This window comes from Chiloscyllium punctatum, chromosome 19, assembly GCF_047496795.1.
Source record: "Chiloscyllium punctatum isolate Juve2018m chromosome 19, sChiPun1.3, whole genome shotgun sequence".
In the NCBI taxonomy this organism is placed as follows: Eukaryota; Metazoa; Chordata; class Chondrichthyes; order Orectolobiformes; family Hemiscylliidae; genus Chiloscyllium; species Chiloscyllium punctatum.
Genome location: NC_092757.1, coordinates 42,027,220 through 42,051,933, shown reverse-complemented (window position 1 = coordinate 42,051,933; position 24,714 = coordinate 42,027,220). Strand labels below are relative to the sequence as shown.

The 24,714-nt window shown below is 44.3% G+C and overlaps 1 protein-coding gene across 1 annotated transcript in view; it reads right to left on the bottom strand.

Annotated features, from left to right (window-relative positions):
* The window catches only part of mlxipl (MLX interacting protein like), a 253,703-nt gene that overhangs the window by 27,685 nt on the left and 201,304 nt on the right, over window positions 1-24,714 (bottom strand). Inside the window, exons 10-13 of the mRNA XM_072589170.1 lie at window positions 24,170-24,237; window positions 11,654-11,831; window positions 8,729-8,838; window positions 4,578-4,697 (exon numbers count right to left, since the gene is read on the bottom strand). Coding sequence (XP_072445271.1) covers window positions 4,578-4,697; window positions 8,729-8,838; window positions 11,654-11,831; window positions 24,170-24,237 — 476 coding nt within the window. The remainder of the gene's footprint in view (window positions 1-4,577; window positions 4,698-8,728; window positions 8,839-11,653; window positions 11,832-24,169; window positions 24,238-24,714) is intronic.

Here is a 24,714-nt window from a genome sequence, read left to right as displayed (position 1 = left end):
ATCATAATAAGCAAAGACATACAGATCAGAGTCATAGAGATGTACAGCTTGGAAACAGACCCTTCAGTCCAACCCATCCATGCCGACCAGATATCCCAACCTAATCTAGACTTAGACTGAGGCATACAGATTATATTGCACAAGGCGTGTGCTAGGCGAGATCAACGTTAGCAAGATCAGTATTATTTAAGGTTAGGAAGACCATCCGTCATTCTATTAATGGCTGGGTAGAAGCTGTTCCTGAACCTGCTGGTGTGTGTCTATTCAGGCTTCTGTATCTTCTACATGATGGAAGAGGTTGGAGGAAATCATGACCAGGGTGCAATTGGTCTTTGATGATGTCGGCAGCCTTTCCAGGGCAGCAAGCAGTGTAATTGGAGTCCATGGGTAGGAAGGTTGGCTTCTGTGATGGTCTGGGCTGTGGACATGACCTTCTGTAGTTTCTTACGGTCATGGGCAGAGCAGTTGCCATACTAGGCTATTATGCACTCAGACAGTATGGTGCATCTGGAGAAGTGGGTGAGAGGCCTTACAGACATGCCAAATTTCCTGAGCAACATGAGGAAGAAGAGGCATTGTTGTCCCTTCTTGACTGTCACATCTACAGTAGGGAGTCTTGGACAGGTTGTTGGTTATTGCCACTCTTAGGAACTTGACGCTCTCCACCCTCTCAACCTCCGCTCCGTTGATGTAGATGGGGGGGTGTTGTCCTCCTTCCTTTCTGAAGTCAATGATCAGTTCTTTAGTTTTGCCGACATTGAGAGGGAGGTTGTTATCATTGCACCACATCACTAAGCCCTCTATCTCCCTTCAGTATTTCAACTCGTTGTTTGATATCTATCCTGCTACAGTGGTGTCATCAGCAAATTTGTGGATGGTGCTCGTTCAGAATTTGGTAATACAGTCATTGGTGTACAGGGAGTATTGTGGGGATGAGGACACATCTTTGGGGGGCTCCAGTGTTGAGAGTTATCGTGGAGGATATGCAGCTACCTATCTTCATTGATTACAGTCAGTGGGTTTGAAAGCTGAGGATTCAGTTGCAGAGGGCGGAGTCGAGACCAAGATCATGGAGGTTTGAGATCAGTCTGGAGGGGATAATGATGTTGAAGGTGGAGCTGTAGTCAATGAGCAGGAGAGTCTGATGTAGGTGTAGGTTGCCCAGATGTTCCAGGGATGAGTGCAGGGCTAGGGATATGGCATCCGCTGTGGACCTTTTACGTTGGTAGGCAGATTGTAGGGGATCAAGGCAGTTTGGGAGACTAGAGTTGATGTGGGCCATAACCAGCCTCTTGACATACTTTGTGAGTATTGAGGTCAGAGCCACATTAAGGCACACTGCATGTGCTTCCTTAGGTACTGGGATGGTGGTGGTCTTCTTGAAGCAGCTGGGAATGTGTTGCTGGAAAAGCGCAGAAGATCAGGCAGCATCCAAGGAGCAGGAGAATCGACGTTTCGGGAAGGGCTCATGCCCGAAACGTCAATTCTCCTGCTCCTTGGATGCTGCCTGACCTGCTGCATTTTTCCAGCAACACATTTTCAGCTCTGATCTCCAGCATCTGCAGTCCTCACTTTCTCCTTGAAGCAGCTGGGGACTTGGGCTTTTAGGAGGGAAAGGGTGAAAATGCCAATGAATACCTCTGCTAACTGATCCACACAGGATCTAGGTGCTTAGCTGGGGACTCTATCTGGGCCTGTCACTTTTGTTGGATTGACTCCCAGGAGGACAGATCTGGTGTCTGCAGTGATGACAAAGGGAACACGTACATCCAGGGCTATTGGGGAAGGTGACACCATACTGCTGGCATTCTCCTCAAACCAAGCATAGAAAGCATTGAGCACATCAGGGAGGGATGTGTCTTTGTCCGTTATCTTGCCCTGCTCCATTTTGTATCCTGTAATTTTGTTTAGGCCTTGCCATAGGCAGTGGGAGTCTGTCTGGTAGGTTTGGGCCTCTAACTTGCTCTGGTACTGCCTCTTGGCATTCCTGCTGGCTTTTGATAGGCTGTGTTGTTCTGGATCATCAAACTTGAGTGCTACGCCCGGATTTCATGGTTCATCCAAGGTTTCTGGTTGGGGAATACTCAGACTAACTTCTTTAGTACACAGTCTTCCGTGCATTTGCTTATGAAGTCCATGATAATAGTGGCGTATTTGTCTAGATTTTCGGCTGAGCCTTTGAACACAGTCCAGTCCACCGATTGCAAGCAGTCTTCCAAAGCATTGTACTTACTAAGGGGTTTGAGTTACAGGGAGACGATGAATAGGCTGGGGTTGTTTTCCCTGGAGCATCGGAGGCTAAAGGGTGACCTTACAGAAGTTTATAAAATCATGAGGGGCATGAATAGAGTAAAAAGCAAAGATCTTTTTCCCATGATGGGGGAGTCCAAAACTAGAGGGCATAGGTTTAGGGTGAGAGAGGAAAGATTTATAAAGGAGCTGAGAGGCAACTTTTTCACACAGTGGGTGGTACGTGTATGAAACAAGCTAACAGAAGAAGTGGTGGAGGCTGGTACAATAACAACATGTAAAAGGCATCTGGATGGGTAAATGAATAGACAATAGACAATAGACAATAGACAATAGATGCAGGAGTAGGCCATTCTGCCCTTCGAGCCTGCACCGCCATTCAATATGATCATGGCTGATCATTCCTAATTAGTATCCTGTTCCAGCCTTATCTCCATACCCCTTGACTCCACTATCTTTAAGAGCTCTATCCAATTCTTTCTTAAAAGAATCCAGAGACTGGGCCTCCACTGCCCTCTGGGGCAGAGCATTCCACACAGCCACCACTCTCTGTGTGAAGTAGTTTCTCCTCATCTCTGTCCTAAATGGTCTACCCCGTATTTTTAAGTTGTGTCCTCTGGTTCGGCACTCCCCCATCAACGGAAATATGTTCCCTCCTGCCAGAGTGTCCAATCCTTTCATAAGCCTATACGTTTCAATCAGATCCCCTCTCAGTCTTCTAAACTCAAGGGTATACAAGCCCAGTCGCTTCAGTCTTTCCGTGTAAGGCAATCCTGCCATTCCAGGAATTGACCTCGTGAACCTACGCTGCACTCCCTCAATAGCCAGAATGTCTTTCCTCAAATTTGGAGACCAGAACTGTACACAGTACTCCAGGTGTGGTCTCACCAGGGCCCTGTACAGCTGCAGAAGCACCTCTTTGCTTCTATACTCAATCCCTCTTGTTACGAAGGCCAGCATGCTATTAGCCTTCTTCACGACCTGCTGTACCTGCATGCTTGCCTTCATTGACTGGTGTACAAGAACACCCAGATCTCTCTGAACAGCCCCTTTACCTAATTTGATACCATTGAGGTAGTAATCTGCCTTCCTGTTCTTGCCACCAAAGTGGATAACCAGACATTTATCCACATTAAACTGCATCTGCCATGCATCTGCCCACTCACCTAACTTGTCCAGGTCACCCTGTAATCCCCTAACATCCTCATCACATTTCACCCTACCACCTAGCTTTGTGTCATCAGCAAATTTGCTAATGTTATTGCTGATACCATCTTCTATATCATTTACATATATTGTAAAAAGCTGCGGTCCCAGCACGGATCCCTGCGGTACCCCACTGGTCACTGCCTGCCATTTCGAAATGGAGCCGTTAATCACTACCCTTTGTTTCCTATTAGCCAACCAATTCTCTATCCAATCTAGTACTTTGCCCCCAATCCCGTGCGCCCTAATTTTACTCACTAACCTCTTGTGTGGGACTTTATCAAAAGCTTTCTGAAAGTCCAGGTACACTACATCCACTGGATCTCCCTCGTCCATCTTCCGAGTTACATCCTCAAAAAATTCAAGAAGATTAGTCAAGCATGATTTCCCCTTCATAAATCCATGCTGACTCTGTCCTATCCTGTTACTATTATCCAGATGTGCCGTAATTTCATCCTTTATAATAGACTCCAGCATTTTTCCCACCACTGAGGTCAGACTAACTGGTCTATAATTTCCTGCTTTCTCCCGCCCACCCTTCTTAAAAAGTGGCACAACATTAGCCGCCCTCCAATCCTCATTGGAAGGGTTTTGAGGGATGTTGGCAAATAGGACTGGATCAGTTTAGGATATCTGGTCGGCATGGATGAGTTCAACCAAAGGGTCTGTTTCTGTACTGCACAACTCTACGTCATTTTTTACATTATCAGCATACAAACACACATGTCCGCAGACAAACATACACATGCAGACACAGGCAAACACATGCAACAGACATGTTCATAGAGAGTTATGCACGCACACATATATACACACACACACACTCACAAAGAGACACATTCACATGAACATACAGTCATATATTGACACACGCACACTCACATAGACATACTGACAGACATACGCTCGTTCAGACACATGTACAGGCACACTCATACAAACACATTCAAATATACACACACTCACTCACATATAGACATGCTTATATACACACACACACACAACCACTCGAACACATTCACATACACTAGGTCACATTCACAGAATAGAGTCACACACAGAGTCATATACACACATGCGCACACATATATAGACAATATAAAGAGGCAGAATATACTCACCTTCACAGCTGGCTGTGAGTCAAGGGATGTCACCAGACTGTGCAAGGTATCAAAGCCGAGCTTGATGTTGAAACGCCTCTTCTGCTCTGCGGAGATGTGAATGATCCGTCTTGTCACAAACTACCAGAGACAAGATGTACAAGTCACAAAGAATTGGAACACTTGGATAATTCTTCAGGTGAGACTGGAGTTATGTCACAGAACCCTATACTCCTGCTGTCAGACCTGTACCAGACAAACTTCTGGTACAAACTTCTGGTAGTGACTTATCTTCACTAAGCACTTTAGTAGCACTTCAATGTAGATTATCATTTTTATTCTGCATGTGTTGACTGTAAGGTATCCAACAGGGCTTTTAACAAAGTCATCCAGACCAGTAAATTATCCATTCTGAGGAGCTACCTGATGAATGAGGAGTGCTCCGAAAGCTAGTACTTCCAAATAAACTTGTTGAACTATAGCCTGGTGTTGTGTGATTTTTAATTCTAAGGATAGTCAGTCTTTCCGGTAACTCTTGCTTCTCAATTTTTAGCTCATCCATTACTTCTAACACCTCCACTTACACCAATGTTTAGCAGATTCTTTTTCCTTAGTAACAACTAATATAAATTACTGTAGCCTACTCTTCTGCCTCTAACTATGTATCACATTCTTTGCTCTTAGTAGGACACTCTCTAATTCTATTCCTGTCAGTAGATTTTCAGGTTACCTTTTACAACTGTCATTCTGTACTCCTATTCTCTCTTTGTCAGTCTTACGTTACTCTTTACTTCACCTCTCAGTTGATTGATTTTGACCTGGGATCTAACTTGATTGATGAAGTTGATGTGCTGGAAATTTTGGAAAACATTAAGATTGATAAGTCCCCAGGGCCAGACCAGATTTATCCTAGGCTGCTCCGGGAAGTGAGAAAGGAGGTTGCTAAGCCACTGGCAAAGATCTTTGCCTCCTCACTCTCCACAGGAGTCGTACCGGAGGATTGGAAGGAGGCGAATGTTGTTCCTCTTTTCAAGAAGGGGAATAGGGAAACCTCTGACAATTATAGACCAGTCAGTCGTAGGTCCATGGTCAGCAAAGCTTTGGAAAGAATTCTGAGGGATAGGATCTATGACTATTTGGCAAAGCATAGTGTGATTAAAGGCAGTCAGCATGGCTTTGTCAGAGGCAGGTCATGCTTCACGAATCTTATTGAGTGCTTTGAGGAGGTGACAAGACAGGTCGATGAAGGTCAAGCAGTGGATGTGGTGTATATGGACTTCAACAAGGAATTTGATAAGGTTCCCCATGGTAGGTTCATTCATAAAGTCAGGAGGAATAGGATACAGGGAGATTTGGCTCTTTGGATTCAGAATTGGTTGGTTGTCAGAAGGCAGAGAGTGGTTGTAGATGGAAAGTATTCTGCCTGGAGGTCAGTGTTGAGTGGGGTCCCACAGGGCTTTGTTCTTGGGCCTCTGCTCTTTGTAGTTTTTATAAATGACTTGGATGAGGAGGTTGAGGGGTGACTTAGTAAATTTGCAGATGACACAAAGGTTGGAGGTGTCGTCGATAGTATCGAGGGCTATGGCAGCGCGACATAGACAGGATGCAGAACTGGGCTGAGAAATGGCAGATGAAATGGCAAAGTGATGCATTTTGGAAGGTCAAACTTGAATGCTGAATGTAGGATTAAAGATAGGATTCTTGGCAGTGTGGAGGAACAGAAGGTTCTGGGTGTGCAAGTACATAGATCTCTCAAAGTTGCCACCCAAGTAGATAGGGTTATTAAGAAAGCATATGGTGTTTTGGCTTTCATGAACAGGGGGATCGAGTTTAAGAGCTGCGAGGTCTAGCTACAGCTCTACAAGTCCCAGGTGAGACCACACTTGGAATATTGTGTCCAGTTCTGGTCACCCTACTATAGGAAAGATACAGAGGCTTTGGAGAGGGTGCAAAGAAGGTTTACCAGGATGCTGCCTGGACTGGAGGGCTTCCCTTATGAAGAGAGGTTGAATAAGCTCGGGCTTTTCTCTCTGAAGAGAAGGAGCAAGAGATGAGACCTGACCGAGGTACACAAAATAATGAGAGGAATGGATAGAGTCAATAGTCAGAGACTTTTCCCTAGGGCAGGGTTGACGGGTACAAGGGGTCATAGTTTTAAGATATTAAGAGAAAGGTATAAAGGAGACATCAGAGGACGGTTCTTTACGCAGAGAGTTGTGAATGTATGGAATGTGTTGCCAGCTGTGGTGGTGGAAGCAGAGTCATTAGGGACACTTAAGCGACTGCTGGACATGCACATGGAGAGCAGTGAATTGAGGGGTGTGTAGGTTAGGTTATTATACTTTACATTAGGATTAAACCTCGGCACAACCTCGTGGGCCAAAGGGCCTGTTCTGTGCTGTACTTTTCTATGTTCTATGTTTTCTCTTCACCTTGATCATGCCCCTCATACCATTACACATTCCTAACAATTCCCTCCTCAAACTTCTTCAAAGAATAAACTTGAGCTTATCCAGTCTCCCTTCAACGTTGAAATGCTTCATCCATGGCAACACCCTGGTGAATCTCCTCTGCACCCCTTCCAGTGCAGTCACATTTTTCCAATAGTGTGGGGACCAGAATTGCACATCATGTTCCAGCTGTGACCTAACCAAAATTTTGTACAGCTCCAACATAATCTCCTTGCTCTTACAATATATGCCATAACCGATAAAAAACTGAAAGTGTGTTGCTGGAAAAGCACAACAGGTCAAGAGGCATCCAAGGAGCAGGAGAATTGACGTTTCGGGCATGAGCCCTTCTTCAGGAATGAGGAAAGTGTCCTCATTCCTCATTCCTGAAGAAGGGCTGATGCCCGAAACATCGATTCTCCTGGTCCTTGGATGCTGCCTGACCTGCTGCACTTTTCCAGCAACACACTTTCAGCTCTGATCTCCAGCATCTGCAGTCTTCACTTTCTCCCATAACCGATAAAGACAAGCATCCCTTGTGCCTTCTTAAATATCATATTCACCTGTCCTGCCATCTTCAGGGATCTATGGATAAGCACCCTAAGATTCCTTAGAGCTTCCTAGTGTCCTACCATTCATTGAGGACCCTCTTGTCTTGTTCCTTCTCCCAAAGTGCATCACCTCATATTTATCAAGGCTAAATTCCATCTGCCACTGATCTGCCCATCTGACCAATCAGTTTATACCTTCCTGTAATCTAACACCTTCCTCTTCACTATCAACCACCTGGCAAATCTTTGAGTCATCTGCAAACATCTTTTACAAATATCACCAACAATAAGGGACCCAGCACTGAACACTGTGATATGCAACTTCACACTGGGCTCCGGTCACACAAACAAACTTCACCCAACATACTCTATCTCCTGTCACCAAGCCAATTTTGGATCCATCTTACCAAGTTACACTGGATCCCATGAATGTCTCCATGAACTTTTTTATCAGTCTCCCTTGTGGGACCTTTTCAAAGTTTTGCTAAACTCCCTGCTTCAACTCCCATCTCTATCTGCTGCTTCCCTCGCTGCTGTCTCACTCTGTTCCCCATTTCTCTGCACCTTTCTCTCTTGCTCCTCTCTCTCTGTGTTTCCATCTCTCTTATTCTTACTCATGGCTCCTCTCTCTCTCTCTGCACCTCCCTCTCTCTTGCTCCTCTCTGGTCCTCTTTCTCTCTCCTGAGCCTTTCTCTCTCTCTCCCTCTCTCTCTCTGCTCTTTCTCTTTGCTCCCGCATCTCTTTGCTTTTCTGGCTTTCAGCTTCTCCCTGTCTAATTGCTTCTCTCTCTCTCTCCCCCTTGCTGCTGCTGTATGGAAGCCTTGTTAATTTGTTACAGTGTACCTTGTAGATAGTGCAGATGTGTTGGTGGTGTTGCGAGTGAATGTTGAAGGTTGTGGATTGTGTCAATCAGGTGGATGGTATTGGAGTTTTTTGAGTGTTACTGAAGTCAATCAACCTAATTCACAGCCTTTGATCTAAAGTTGTGGCTGCCCTCTTCCAGTGGATTGTATTCCACCACACACCAAGGGCTCCCCTGTTCAATCTGGAAGTTAGTGTATTGGAAATGACTTCTAATTCCAGTTCTACAAAGATTAAAATTGGACCCTATTCACACATTCTTAACTTTTAAAAGCTGCCCCTATGTGAGATCAGTTCTCCACATACTTACCTTGTTCGTTTGGAGCTTTTTCCTGTTTGCAGTGGAACGTGGTGACTGTGTCACTGACTCCTGTTCTCCTGGGTCAGTGAGTGACAGTTTCCCTGAGCCACATTTGTGACCTATACAAAGAGTGAGCACTGATTACAAGCAATGCACAGAAGGCAGCACTCATCCAGAGCTTCTTACAACTGAGAAAGATCCAAAATGCAGAACACTATCATAACTGAAAATAGAGGAAGAGAAGGAAAATGCAACACAGACCCGTATCTGGAAGGGTTTAAAAGGATATGGGACAACACGGTTCCAGTCAGCCTGTTTCTCAGTGAACTTAGGAGTGACAGGAGAAGAAAGCTCTGACTGCAGCTGTAGTGATCCAGATACAGGACGATGTTGTTAAACCTGAAAGGGTGCAGAAAAGATTTACAAGGATGTTCCTGAGGCTGCAGGGTTTGACCTATAGGGGGAAGCTGGATAGATTAGATTCGATTCCCTATATTGTGTAGAAACAGGCCCTTTGGCCCAAGTCCATACCGACCCTCCAAAGAGTAACCTAACCAGACCCATTCCCCTCTGACTAATGTACCAACACTGTGGGCAATTTAGCATGGCCAATTCACCTGACCTACACATCTTTGGATTGTGGGAGGAAAGTGGAGCGCCCAGAGGAAACCCATGCAGACACAGGGAGAATGTGCAAACTCCATACAGAGAGTCACCCAAGGCTAGAATTGAACTTGGGTCCCTGGTGCTGTGAGGCAGCAGTGCTAACCACTGAGCCACCATGCTGCCCATGCAGATCTGGAGCTTCATAAATAGAGTTACTGAGGACAAAAGCAGGGATGTTATGCTGAAACTTTCTAAAGCTCCAGTTGCACCGCTGCTACAATACTGCATCCAGTCCTGGTCACCACAGAAGGATGTAAGGATCCTTGGCAGAAGTGATGTACCAGAAGACTTCCAGTGCTGGAGAGTTTAGCGATAAGGTTAAGTTGACAAAACTGGAGTCATTCTCCTTGGAGTAAAAACCCCCAATTGAATGGAGACTTGATACAGATGTACAAGATTCAGGTAAGTTAGATAGAAAAAGGAATGCTGTTCTCATTAACTGATTATGCAAAGACTAAAGGACATAGATTTCCAAAGGAAATTTGATAGACACTTGATAAAAATAGATTTCTACAGGGATGGAGTAGAGAATAAATTGACTAGTTTTCTCAAGAGGACCAGCATGAATTTGATGGGCTGAACTTCTGCCTTCTGCACTTTAAAGTCTCTATATATTGAATTTTGTATTTGCTTGGTTAAATGCAAATTGCTTGAGAATTTATCGCTGTATTTTACCAAATTCACATCATTAACTACCTGCTCCACCTGATTCTAATTTATTTCTGATTATGACTCATTCTAGTCACATTTTACCCAGAACAACTCACCAAACATCTACTGAAAGACTGGCAACCATCAGGTGCCATCTTTAAAAGTCCATGGCACACATGGACACATGCAATCAGTCCAGCGCTACTCTAGGCAGACAAGGCAGACCGAGAAAAATTGGTGCCCTGCTTTGTGGACAGGATCCTGAAGGCCTTGCTGGATTGGGAGGGGCCAACATAGAGCAAATGTTCCCTCAGGACAAGCAGTAGAGGCCATTCCACCAGACCATGCCATTCTGGTCCCAGGTTGACCCTGGATTAGTGCAGTCTCAGCCAGGTGGGGGTCATTGACCCTCCCCACTCCATTTGCATTGGTGCCACCATCTTCACGCTGATAGCTCAGCCTCACTCTATCGTTACTACTGCCTCCACCTCCCACCAAGGCTTACGGTCTCCTGCTCTCACTATTGCTGCAACATTTTCCCTCACTCACTGTCACTGAACCCAACCCCCAATATACACCATGAACCCTGCATTGCCCTTTGCCCTGCCCACTGACTCACTTGGGACTCCTCCCCAATGGCTGTGTCATCCAGTTTCATCCCCCATGGTACCTGCCTCTCTTGTTCCAGGGTGAAAACAGCCCAGTAGGACAGAGCGTGTCCGGCTGGATGGGATGCAGCCTGATACTCAGCTCCTATTCAGCCCCAATCAGCTGACTGACAAGGTCCAATCCCCTAGGGTGGTATTGGACACTGCCCTTGACTTACTGTGTCAGCGCCCCCCCCCCCCCCCCCCCCCCCGCAGAGTAAAGGGTGCCAACTCCTTGACCTGACTGTGGTCTGCTGATAGTGCTGACAGCACGCTGCCTCTGTGTCTGTGCTAAACTGCAGCAAGATAGCAGTGATATGAGCCTGATATCACTGGCTGACAAGGCAAAATGCACAAAGGCAATGTGAGGAGGAATTCAGTGAGTATCCAGCTCAGCTCAGAGTAAGTGAGTGCTGTAAGAGAGCAAAGAGCTCGGAGCTGCAGCCTGGTACAGTCCCTGAGCTGGGGGTGTGTCCCTGAGCACGTAGTGTCCTTACTGCAATGTTACAATGAGAACAATCAGTGTAGCCTGAGGGACAGCATTGAAGTGTAAAAATACCCTGTCAGTGGATTGGAGATGTGCCACGACATGTCAGGTGCCAATATCTGTGGATGTGAGGTGTGTGCCCATGGAGTGTGCCCTAAGACATGGGGGGGTGTCCAGTGTCCAACATGGGTGGGGGGGGCTCCTTCTGACCACGCAGTGAGCTGAATGCACCAGGGATTCACTCTGGTTTCTCGATGTCGAGCTTGTTTGGTGTGTTTGGTAAAATTGGAAGCTAAGTATTAATGAAGTGAGTTGGTGCTGCCTAGTGAGAGATGCTGCTGCTCAGCAAAATTCTAAAAGGTGCAACAAGGTGCTCCTGATGTTGAGGTAGACCTCGCTGGACTCTTCATGGAGTTTTGCCACAAATCTCACGATGTTGCTCAGACCTCTGTAAGATTCTGCCATAGGTTCCTCAGTAAATACCTGGAAGTGAGAATGATGGAATCTTCTCACTGCAGTTTGAGCTCGGTGATAACCGCTTTGCCGTTGGATAAACGTGTGGGACAGAATATGACGGACTGGATTGTGCAGGTGGCTCCAGCAGGATGTGCTCAGCTTGCTTCATCAAGGTAGTTCCTGGGAATTCGGAAAGTGCACTGGTCTGTGTAAAGAAATGTGTTAAATTCTTCAGTCATCCATTCCCAGCTGTTTATCACCTTAGACACAGCAGGTCGTGACATTGCAAAACCCATAGAAGGCTCAGTGTGAGTAATGCTTAATTGCACTGAATGATTAAAGTTTATTCCACCATGCAATATGATTCTGACTAATCTCTGGTTTCAGCTTACCTTCACATACCCTGGCTTCTCTGAGAGACCATCAATCTGTATTCAGTGTTGAAGTATCAACAACTCTATGAGGTACAGAATTTCAACAATTCACAACCTTTAAGAGATTGCTCCTTAACACAGTCCAAAATGATCAGTCCCTGATCCTGAGATTGAGACCTCATGTTTTACATTCCACAAGAGGAAACAACCAGTCAGTATCTACCCAGACTCAATCTTACTCTTTGAAACACGAGTGAGTATAAGCCCATTTGCAGCCCATGGTGTCAGGGGAAGGTCAGGGCCTGGATAGAGGATTGGCTGAATGGCAGAATCACTGGACATTGGAGTGCATCTGGGAAAATTAACAAATAGTGAATTTCACAGCTAATCTTGGAGGAGCCTGTTGGGCGAAGTTCACAACACAGAATCAGATAAGTTAATCATTGTTTTAAGTCTGTCCAATAGAAAGGCTTTAGTAGTGAGTATAGTGGGTTCTTTCTTGATTACATGTTTTTGGAGATATGTCTCTTGATTAAACTTAAAATATAAGCCATAACTATTATTTTAACCTGGGGCAGTGTTTTGTCGAGGAATAAGAGGGTGTTATTTTCAGGGTCTGTAGATTGTGAAGGAGCAAAAATGGCCTTTGCAGTGATATGTACTTCTTGTCAGATGGGGGAGTTTAAAGAGAGTTTAAGGCTTACTGCGGATTATATCTGCCATAAATGCTGTTGGCTGCAAACCTTATCAGATCGAATGGATCGGTTGGAGAGACAGATAGAGGCGATGAGGAGTTTGCAACAGCAACAGTATGTGATGGATGGCAGTTATAGGAAGGGGGGAAGGTCTCAGATACAGTCACATAGATGGGTTAACTCCAGCAAGGGTAACAGAGATAGGCACCTAGGGCAGGAGTCTTTTGTGGATATACCCATTTCAAACAGGTATGCTGTTTTGGAAAATGTAGGGAGTGATGGATTCTCAGGGGAATGTAGCATAAACAGCCAAGTTTCTGGTATTGAGACTGGCTCGAATGCAACAAGGGGTACGTCGGATTCCAAGAGATCAATTGTGTTAGGGGATTCTGTAGTCCGAGGTAAGGCAGACGTTTCTGTGGCCAACAGCGAAAAAGCAGAATGGTTTGTTGTTTCCCTGGTGCCAGGATCAAGAATGTCTCAGAGAGGGTGCAGAATGTTCTCACGGGGGAGAGGGGCCAGCAGGAAGTCACTGTCCGCATTGGAACCAACGACATTGGAAGGGAAAAGGTTGAGATTCTGAAGGGAGATTACAGAGAGTTAGGCAGAAATTTAAAAAGGAGGTCCTCGAGAGTAGTAATATCTGGATTATTCCCGGTGCTACGAGCTAGTGAGGGCAGGAATAGGAGGATAGAGTAGATGAATACATGGCTGAGGAGCTGGTGTATGGGAGAAGGATTCACATTTTTGGATCATTGGAATCTTTTTTGGGGAAGAGGTGACCCGTACAAGAAGGACAGATTGCACCTAAATTGGAAGGGGACTAATATACTGGCAGGGAAATTTGCGAAAACTGCTCGGGAGGATTTAAACTAGTAAGGTGGGGCGGGGGGGGGGGGGGGGGGGACGGACCCAGGGAGATAGTGAGGAAAGAGATCATCAATCTGAGACTGGTACAGTTGAGAACAGAAGTGAGTCAAACAGTCAGGGCAGGCAGGGACAAGGTAGGACTAATAAATTAAACTGCACTTATTTCAATGCAAGGGGCCTAACAGGGAAGGCAGATGAACTCAGGGCATGGTTAGGAACATGGGACTGGAATATCATAGCAATTACAGAAACATGGCTCAGGGATGGGCAGGACTGGCAGCTTAATGTTCCAGGATACAAATGCTACAGGAAGGATAGAAAGGGAGGCAAGACAGGAGGGGGAGTGACATTTTTGATAAGGGCTAGCATTACAGCTGTACTGAACATAGAACAGCACAGTACAGGCCCTTTGGCCCTCGATGTTGAGCCTATGTCATACTAATCTGAAGCCCATCTAACCTACACTATTCCTGGAATTATATCTAGGGAAGTTATTTGGGTGGAACTGAGAAATAAGAAAGGGATGATCGCCTTATTGGAATTGTATTATAGACCCCCTAATAGTCAGAGGGAAATTGAGAAACAAACTTGTAAGGAGATCTCAGCTATTTGTAAGAATAATAGGGTGGTTATGGTAGGGGATTTTAACTTTCCAAACATCGACTGGGACTGCCATAGTGTTAAGGGTTTAGATGGAGAGAAACTTGTTAAGTGTGTACAAGACAATTTTCTGATTCAGAGTGTGGATGTACCTACTAGAGAAGGTGCAAAACTTGACCTACTCTTGGGAAATAAGGCAGGGCAGGTGACTGAGGTGTCAGTGGGGCCAGCGACCATAATTCTAATTGTTTTAAAATAGTGATGGAAAAGGACAGACCAGATCTAAAAGTTGAAGTTCTAAATTGGAGAAAGGCCAATTTTGACGATATTAGGCAAGAACTTTCGAAAGCTGATTGGAGGCAGATGTTCGCAGGTAAAGGGGTGGCTGGAAAATGGGAAGCCTTCAGAAATGTGATAACAAGAATCCAGAGAAAGTATATTCCTGTCAGGGTGAAAGGGAAGGCTGGTAGGTATAGGGAATGCTGGATGACTAAAGAAATTGAGGGTTTGGTTAAGAAAAAGAAAGAAGCATATGTCAGGTATAGACAGGATAGATCGAGTGAATCCTTAGAAGAGTATAAAGGCAGTAGGAGTATACTCAAGAGGGAAATCAGGAGGGTAAAAAGGGGACATGAGATAGCTTTGGCAAATAGAATTAAGGAGAATCCAAAGGGTTTTTATAAATATATTAGGGACAAAAGGGTAACCAGGGAGAGAATAGGGCCCCTTAAAGATCAGCAAGGTGGCCTTTGTGTGAAGCCACAGAAAATGGGGGAGATACTAGATGAATATTTTGCATTAGTAATTACTGTGGAAAATGATATGGAAGATATAGAATGTAGGGAAATAGATGGTGACATCTTGCAAAATGTCCAGATTACAGAGGAGGAAGTGCTGGATGTCTTGAAACGGGTAAAGATGGATAAATCCCCAGGACCTGATCAGGTGTACCTGAGAACTCTGTGGGAAGCCAGAGAACTGATTGCTGGGCCTCTTGCTGAGATATTTGTATCATCGATAGTCACAGGTGAGGTGCTGGAAGACTGGAGGTTGGCAAACGTGGTGCCACTGTTTAAGAAGGGTGGTAAAGATAAGCCAGGGAACTATAGACCAGTGAGCCTGACCTCGGTGGTGGGCAAGTTGTTGGAGGGAATCCTGAGGGATAGGATGTATATGTATTTGGAAAGGCAAGGGCTGATTCGGGATAGTCAACATGGCTTTGTGCGTGGGAAATCATGTCTCACAAACTTGATTGAGCTTTTTGAAGAAGTAACAAAGAAGATTGATGAGGGCAGAGCAGTAGATGTGATCTATATGGACTTCAGTAAGGCGTTCGACAAGGTTCCGCATGGGAGACTGATTAGCAAGGTTAGATCTCACGGAATACAGGGAGAACTAGCCATTTGGATACAGAACTGGCTCAATGGTAGAAGACAGAGGGTGGTGGTAGAGGGTTGTTTTGCAGACTGGAGGCCTGTGACCAGTGGAGTGCCATGAGGATCGGTGCTGGGCCCTCTACTTTTTGTCATTTACATAAATGATTTGGATGTGAGCATAACAGGTACAGTTAGTAAGTTTGCAGATGACACCAAAATTGGAGGTGTAGTGGACAGTGAAAAGGGTTACCTCAGATTACTACAGGATCTGGACCAGATGGGCCAATGGACTGAGAAGTGGCAGATGAAGTTTAATTCAGATAAATGTGAGGTGCTGCATTTTGGGAAAACAAATCTAAGCAGGACTTATACACTTAAAGGTAAGGTCCTAGGGAGTGTTGCTGAACAAAGAGACTTGGAGTACAGGTTCATAGCTCCTTGAAAGTGGAGTCGCAGATAGATAGGACAGTGAAGAAGGCGTTTGGTATGCTTTCCTTTATTGGTTAGAGTGTTGAGTACAGGAGTTGGGAGGTCATGTTGTGGCTGTACAGGACATTGGTTAGGCCATTGTTGGAATATTGCATGCAATTCTGGTCTCCTTCCTATCGGAAAAATGCTGTTAAACTTGAAAGGGCTCAGAAAAGATTTACACGGGTGCTGCCAGGGTTGGAGGATTTGAGCTACAGGGAGACGCTGAACAGGCTGGGGCTGTTTTCCCTGGAGCGTCGGAAGTTGAGGGGTGACCTTATAGAGGTTTACAAAATTATGAGGTGCATGGATAGGATAAATAGGCAAAGTCTTTTCCCTGGGTCGGGGAGTCCAGAACTAGAGGGCGTAGGTTTAGGCTGAGAGGAGAAAGATAAAAAAGAGACCTAAGGGGCAACTTTTTCATGCAGAGGGTGGTGCATGTATGGAATGAACTGCCAGAGGAAGTGGTGGAGGTTGGTACAATTGCAACATTTAAGAGGCATTTGGATGGGTATATGAATAGGAAGGGTTTGGAGGGATATGGGCCGGGTGCTGGCAGGTGGGACTAGATTGGGTTGGAACATCTGGTCGGCATGGACGTGTTGGACTGAAGGGTCTGTTTCCATGCTGTACATCTCTATGACTCTATCACTAAGACAGAGTGAGCAAAAGTGGGTTCTTTTCAGGATGGCAGCCAGTAAATAGTGGAAGGAATGAGGGCATTGTTGCTTAAGTTTGCAGATGACACAAAGATAGGTGGAGGGACAGCTAGTGTTGAGTAAGCAGGGGGGCTGCAGAAGGTCTTGGACAGGCTAGGGAAGTGAGCAAAGAAGTGGCAAATGGAATGCAATGTGGGAAAGTGTGAGATTATGCACATTGGTAAGACAGAATAGAGGCATAGACTGTTTTCTACATGAGGAAAATCTGTAGAAATCTTTAATGTAAATTGACAAATGTTATAGAATCATAGTCATACAGCACAGAAAGAGTCCAACTTATCTGTATCAACCAGATATCCCGACCTGGCCTAGTCCCATTTGCCAGCATTTGTCTCATCCCTCTAAACGCTACCTATTCCTATACCCGTCCAGATACCTTTTAAATGTTGTAATTGTATCCACCTCCATCACTGCCTCTGGCAGCTCATTCCTCTGCATGAACATTTTTCTCATTTTAAAATTCTAGTTCAAGATTCTTTTAAGGTGAACACTCAGGGTCAGATGGCAGTTAAAAAGGCAAATGCAATGTTAGCATTCATCTCAAGAAGGCAAGAAAGCAAGAGCAGGGATGTACTGCTGGGGCTGTATCAGGCTCTGGGCAGGCCATATTTGAAACATTGTGAGCAATTTTGGGCCCCATATCTAAGGAATTTGTGTTGGCGTTGAAGGGGGTCCAGAGGAGGTTTACAAGAATGACCTTGGAATTGAAGTGCTTGTCATTTCAGGAGAGGTTGAGGGTTCTGGATCTGTAACCAATGGAGTTTACAAGGATAAGGGGGAATCTGATTAAAACTTACAGAATACTGAGCGGGCTGGATAGAATGAACATGGAGAAGATACTTCCATGAGTAGGCAAGATTAGAACCTTAGGGCACAGCCCTCAGAGTAAAAGGGAGCTGAGATGAGAAGGAAGTTCTATAACAAGAGGGTGATGACTCTATGGAATACATTGCCAGAGAAGGCTGTAGGGGCCAAACCATTGAGTATCTTTGAAACGAAGGCTCTTAATAAAATCCGAAAGAACTGCAGATACTGCAAAGCAAAAACAAAAACAGAAGCTGCATGAAGAGCTCAACAAGGTCTGGCAGTATCTGTGAAGAGAAATCAAAGTTGACACTTCAGGTGCGGGTGACCGTTCCTCAAAACTGGATAGATAGGTTCTTGATTCATAAGGTGATCAAAGGATACAGGAAGACGCAGCAGAATAGAGTTGAGAAAAGTATCAGCTATGATCAAAGGGCAGAGCTGACCCGATCGGCCAAATAGCCCAATTCTGGTGCTACATCTTTTGGACAAGCCTCTTATCCCAGGGCGTAATCTAGTGAACCTCCGTTGTACTGATCCTGAGATCCTTCTTTCAATATGGATACCAAAACTATACACAGTATTCTAGCTGTTACCTCATTAAATCCTGCAAGTATTTATTCAGACCTCCTTTGAAAGTTATTATTGAATCTGCTCTTTTAAGCAGTTTGTTCCAGGATTTAAAACTCCTATAAATATACTGCAATCCAGCCTGGAAATTATTTGTTCACCTCTATTCTCTGCTTTCTTTCTCTTTGCCAATGTACAGTCGTGTTTCTGTACTTTGGATTAGCCCCATGAGCCACAGCTCTATGAAGGTCCCAGGATCCATCAGATCATTCCAGATGCTCCATTGTGCAGTCAATGCAGTGGGTCAGCTTCCTGTAGACCTGCCCTTCAGCTACAAGATGGTCTGATACAACTTGCCAGTCGACTGAATGGAACTCTTCCCCATTCAGAGCAATATTGACATTGATCACATGATCACATGATTTGCAGACAGTAGCTGCTGTACCCTTGGGATCATGGAAAAGAATGACACCTTTGCAAAGGAAGTGGCTGTGCAGAGTTTAGATGCTGGGTCACAATCACTATGCTGAGCAAGACCAGTCCCAGGGCAGTTTGTGAACTGGTAAGAGGACAACCTGAAGGTGAAACCCAGCAAGCAGATCTCCTTGAACATGCTGTGAAATCAAATATAGACCTGCCTTCTTGGCTCCAATGTAGACCCCTTCAATATCTTTGTAAGTATTCCAGCTCGAGAAGGGGCCATACTGGAACTTGATATTGGGGAATGAGCCCAGCCAGGTGGTTGAAGTTTCAGGAGAGGATTACTTTGGGAATAGTGATCACAATTCCATTAGTTTTAGAATACTCATGGACAAGATGAGAGTGGTCCTAAAGGAAGAGTACGAAATTGGGGAAAGGCCAATGATACCAAAAGTAGGCAGGAGCTGGGGAATGTAGATTGGGAGGAGCTATTTGAAGGGAAATCCACATTTGATACATGGGAGGCTTTTAAAGAGAGTTTGATTAGAGTCCAGGACAGACATGTCCCTGTGAAAAGGATAGAAATGGCAAGGTTAGGGAACCATGGATGACAGGTGAAATTGTGAGTCTAGCTCATAGGAAAAAAGAACCATACATAAGGTCTAGGTGACTGAAAACAGATGAGGCTTTGGGAGAATATTGGGAAAGTAGGACCAACCTGAAATGAGGAATTAAGAGGCTAAAAGGGGTCATGAGATATCCTTAGCAAACAAGGTTAAGGAAAATCCCAAAGCCTTTTATTTGTATACAAGGAGCAAGAGGGTAACTAGAGAAAGGGTTGGCCTGGCAAAGGAGGAAAGTTATGCATGGAATCAGAGAAAATGGGTGAGATTCTTAATGAGTACTTTCTGTCGGTATTCACTGAGGAGAGGGACATGACGGATGTTGAGATTAGGGATAGATGTTTGATTGCTTTAGGTCAAGCTGGTATAAGGAGGGAGGAAGTATTGGGTACTCTAAAAGACATTAAGGTGGACAAGTCCCCAGGTCTGGATGGGAACCTATCCCAGGTTACTGAGGGAAGCAAGAGAGGACATAACAGATATCCTTAACAAATATCTTTGCAGCATCCTTGAAAACAGGTGAGGTCCCGGAGGATTGGAGAATTGCTAATGTTGTCCCCATGTTTAAGAAGGGTAGCCGTGATAATTATAATTAGGTAATAATAGACAAGTGAGCCTGATGTCAGTGATAGGGAAACTGCTGGAGAAGATACTCAAGAATAGGATCTATTCAGTGATAGGCAGCATGGTTTTGTGCAGAGAAGGTCATGCCTTGCCAACTTAGTAGAATTCTTTGAGGACGTGACAAAGTTGATTGATGAGGAAAGGGCTGTAGATGTCATATACATGGACTTCAGTAAGGTGTTTGATAAGGTTCCCATGGTGGGCTGATGGAGAAGGTGAAGTTGCAAGGGGTCCAGGGTGTACTAGTTAGATAGATAGAGAACTGGCTGGGCAGCAAGAGACAGAGAGTAATAGTGGAAGAATGTTTCTCAAAGTGGAGAACTGTGACCAGTGGTGTTCCACAGGGAACTGTGCTGGGACCACAGTTGTTTGTGATATACATAAATGATCTAGAGGTGGTCTAAGGATGGTGGTCTGATTAGCAAGTTTGCAGATGGCACTAAGATTGATGGAGTAGCAGATAGTGAAGGGGACTTTCAGAGAATACAGCAGAATATAGATAGATTGGAGAGTTGGCAGAGAAATGGCAGATGGAGTTCAATCTGGGCAAATGCGAGATGATGCATTTTGGAAGACACAATTCAAGTGTGAACTATATAGTAAATGGTAAAACCCTGGGGAAAATTGATGTACAAAGAAATCTGGGTGTTCAGGCTCGTTGTATCTGAATGTGGCAACGCAGGTCAATAGAATATGGCATGCTTTCCTTCATCAGACAGGGTACTGAGTACAAGAGTTGGCAGGTCATGTGACAGTTGTATAGGACTTTGTTTTCCCACATTTGGAATACTGCATACAGTTCTCATTGCCACATTACCGAAAGAATATGGATGCTTTGGAGAGGGTGCAGAGGAGGTTCACCAGGATGTTGCCTGGTGTGGAGGGCGCGAGCTATGAAGAGAGGTTGAGTAGATTAGAATTATTTTCATTAGAAAGACAGAGGTTGAGGGGGGACCTGATTGAGGTCTACAAAATCATGAGGTATAGACAGGGTGGATAACAAGAAGCTTTTTCCCCAGAGTAGGGGACTCAGTTACTAGGGGTCATGAGTTCAAGGTGAGAGGGGAAAGGTTTAAGGGAGAAGTTCTTTATGCAGTGGGTGTGGTAGAGGCAGGCACGATAGCATCCTTTAAGATGTATCTAGACAGATACATGAATGGGCAGGGAGCAGAGGGATACAAATCCTTAGAAAGTAGTCCACAGATTTAGATAGAGGATCTGGATCGGTGCAGGCTTGGAGGGCCGAAGGGCCTGTTCCTATACTGTAATGTTCTTTGTTCCTGTTCTTTGTTCTATCTCTGCATGTTCTTGGAAGAATCTGTCTGAAACTCCAACAGTGGAAAGTTGGTGTTCGGGAAGTGTCCATCATAGCATAAAGGCTGTTGAGAACTGAACATTCAATTGTAGATCAAAAGTAATTGACTAAGCTAAATTCCGCAAACTGGATAATGTAAATATTTTGTCAGATTAAATAAAACAGGAGTAATAAGAGCTCAGAACAGTAACATCACACAGCCCTTCACTATTCTGAAACTTCTCAAAGGCTGAGAAAGCTAATCGCTTCAAATCAGTGTGATAATTGAGCTCAATTATATTCCTGAGACCGACCACATGAATGGGTATGTCCTTAATAAGATCATACTAAGTGAGCTGTTTATTTGTAGAGTCAACGCACACATTATGTGCTGACTAGTCTCGTTCTGCATTGTATCAATTTTGAGATTCCATGACATATACTAACAGCCACTCTGAGAATTGGAGTCAGGTCAGACAGGAGTGTTATCCTGGTGTACGCACACTTCCCCTTCACAATTCATCATCCTATCTTCCCCGTACTGAATAGATATATGAATTCAGATTAGCACAGCATTCATCCTAAAACACATCCATCAATCCTTAAACCTTCACTCACACAGCATTACTAGATTGTTAGTTATTTGTCACTAACCCACATTGTTTAATGAGAGCATAAAATCTGACAAGAAAAATATGCTTGAGCAACAATGACCATAGCAGATCCTAAAGCAATCCCTTCAATCATTGCTCATTCCCTGTGCCACAGCCTGTACTTGCTTTCCCATTGTGTAAGGTAATAGCCCTGAAAGGGTTAATGATGGATACGACACTAGGCTCCACCAACATGATGATGTCACACATTCTTGGGTGAAGAATTGATAGGTTTAGTTGTTGATCCTGGTGAGGGGTCAGATGCATCATCTCCCAGTTCCTGATAATCTTTGTCATTCTGGAAGGAGAAAGTGAGGACTGCAGATGCTGGAGATCAGAGCTTAAAAATTGTGTTCCAGCAACATAATCTTTGTCATTCTGCCTAACTAGCCAATATAACTTGTATCTATTACTATCATGCAATAAACTCCATTTTATTGTTAAAACAAGTTCACCTGTTTGTTAAAGCTCACTAATGGTTAATCCTCGACCATTTTAACTGAACACACCCTTCAACCCTGTCCAGAAAGGAAGATTCTATTCCAAACACAAGCCACCAGTGGTGGTTTCACAAACAAACTGCACATCCCACTATCAAACTAGGTTTCAATCAGCTAATATCCTGTTGGTTTTAACCACTTTAAGTCTTACATGTATAACATTACCGATGCCTTCTGAAATCCAAGGAAGTTTTATTCTTACTCTTGACAACATTGAACTAAATGGAGGGGCTTCTAGTTGTAAATCCACGCTGACTCTCCTGATGATCTCTGAACCCTTCACGTGATTCTTGACAATATCTCATCATTGCCTCCAGTGTTTTTCCCACTGAAGGTACTTGAGGAGAGCCCAACATTGTGCTTCAGCATCACTCACTATGTTTTGATTGACTTTTGACATTTGCTACCATTTGTGGTTCAAGTAGTGATCCAGTGGTAATGGAGACAGTGAGGACTGCAGATGCTAGAAAATCAGGGTTGATAAAGTGTGGAGCTGGAAAACGCATAGCAGATCAAGCAGCATCTGAGGAGCAGGGGAGTCAACATCTCAGGACGTTGACTCCCCAGCTCTTCAGATGCTACTTGACCTGCTATGCTTTTTCCAGCTTCTCACTTTATCGTCTCCAATGGTAATGCAGCCTTGTTTAGTTATTCTTTCATTTGCTGAAGGATTTGACAGCAAATCTAGTTAGTTACACATTCTTAGGAGGTGAAACACAACTCTGTGTATTGGTAAGGCCATTTCCTTTCCTGTCTGTGAATTTATAGTACTAAAGACTTGCCACTCCCAGCCAAGCTGTTATAGTACAGCTATAAAACTGGCACCTCCCTGACAATTGCACAGGTATGCCCTGTATCCAAAATACAGGACAAATCTAACCCAGCCAGTTATACTGCCCCGTCAGTCCACAGTTGATTATCAGTAAAGTGATGGAAGGTGTCATCAATAGTGCTATCACAATATATTTATTTCTATGAAGAGATTTGGAAAGAAGGATCAAGAATCTTCAAATATATGAAATAGCAGCTTTCAGAAGACCTTTGATGAATTTCCATTCTTGGTTCCATCCAGTCAGGCAACTCTAGGACAGAATTTACCAATCTGAATGAGAGAAAAATGATTATTTACTCATCACTGACTGGGCCAGCATTGGTTGATTTTGATTTGATTTGGTTTATTGTCACATGTATTATGAACAGTGAAAAGTGTTATTTAGTGTCACCACTCTCCAGCACCATCTTAAAACACAGAAAATAAACCAAAACACAGAATATAAAAGCCAAAGAAATATAACAATAAATTTTATCTTATAGTCTTATCTCAATAAAGTGAGGTGGTCTTTGGAACAGCTCCCGCTTCTAGCTCAGCTTCAGTCCAATCCTCGAGTCCAAGCTGCTAAAGCAACGACACTAACCACTTCAAATGCACTGCAGAAAAACACCAAAGACAGCACCATGCAAGCCCATGACCCCTTCCAAGGGCAGCAGATACATGGGAGCACCATCACCTGCAAGCTCCCCTCCAAGCCACTCACCATCCTGCCTTGGAAATATATCACTGTTCTTTCATTGTCACTGGGTCAAGATTTGGAATTCCCTCCCTAAGGGCATTTTGGGTCCACCGACTATACAAGGACCACAGCAGTTAGTGTCAATGCTTTAGCAGCTTGGACTCGAAGATTGGAGTGAAACTGAGCTAGAAGCGGGAGCTGTTCCAAAATTCTGTCCGTGAGTTGCCTGACTGGATGGGACCAAGAATGGAAATTGATCAAAGGCCTTGTGAAAACTGCTAGTTCATATATTTGCAGATTCATGATCCTTCCTTCCAAATCTCTTCATAGAAATACAAATATTGGCAAGATCCAATTGTTTATTAAAATCAGCACAAAATATTGAGCTTTCAGAAAAGCAAAATAAAAGTGAATCACTTAAAAACTCAGCAATGAGTCTTACCGGGCAGCTGGATGGTGAAGGGACAAAGTCATGGCGGAACTGTGCTAATGGTCCATCTTCATATTTCTCTGTAAAAAGGGAATTGTTAATGAATCAATCTTAACCAAACTACGCAGGGCTAATATTCTCTTCTGGTCTTAAAGAATAAAATTGTTAAATTTTACTTTAAATTAGTGATATTTGGGATAGTTCTTTGCCTCTCGAAATACAACAGTTTATGGCACGAGGTGAGCTTTCCTCTGTATCAGGTTTAAATTAGCAGAGGAGTTTACCCAGTGTCATAACAGTTTGGGGGCACATCACCGGGATTTAAACAGTTAGGGGTTGGTTGCCAGGATTTGAACAGTTTGGGGGCTCTCATCCGTGATGTGAACAGGTCTAGACAGATCCAGTCTGAGATTTGCACAGATTACCTACAGTGTGGAAACAGGCCCTTCAGCCGAACACATCCACACCAACCCTCCGAAGAGTAACCCACTCAGGCCCATTCCCCAACCCTGATTAATGCACCTAACACTATGGGTAATTTAGCATGGCCAATTCAC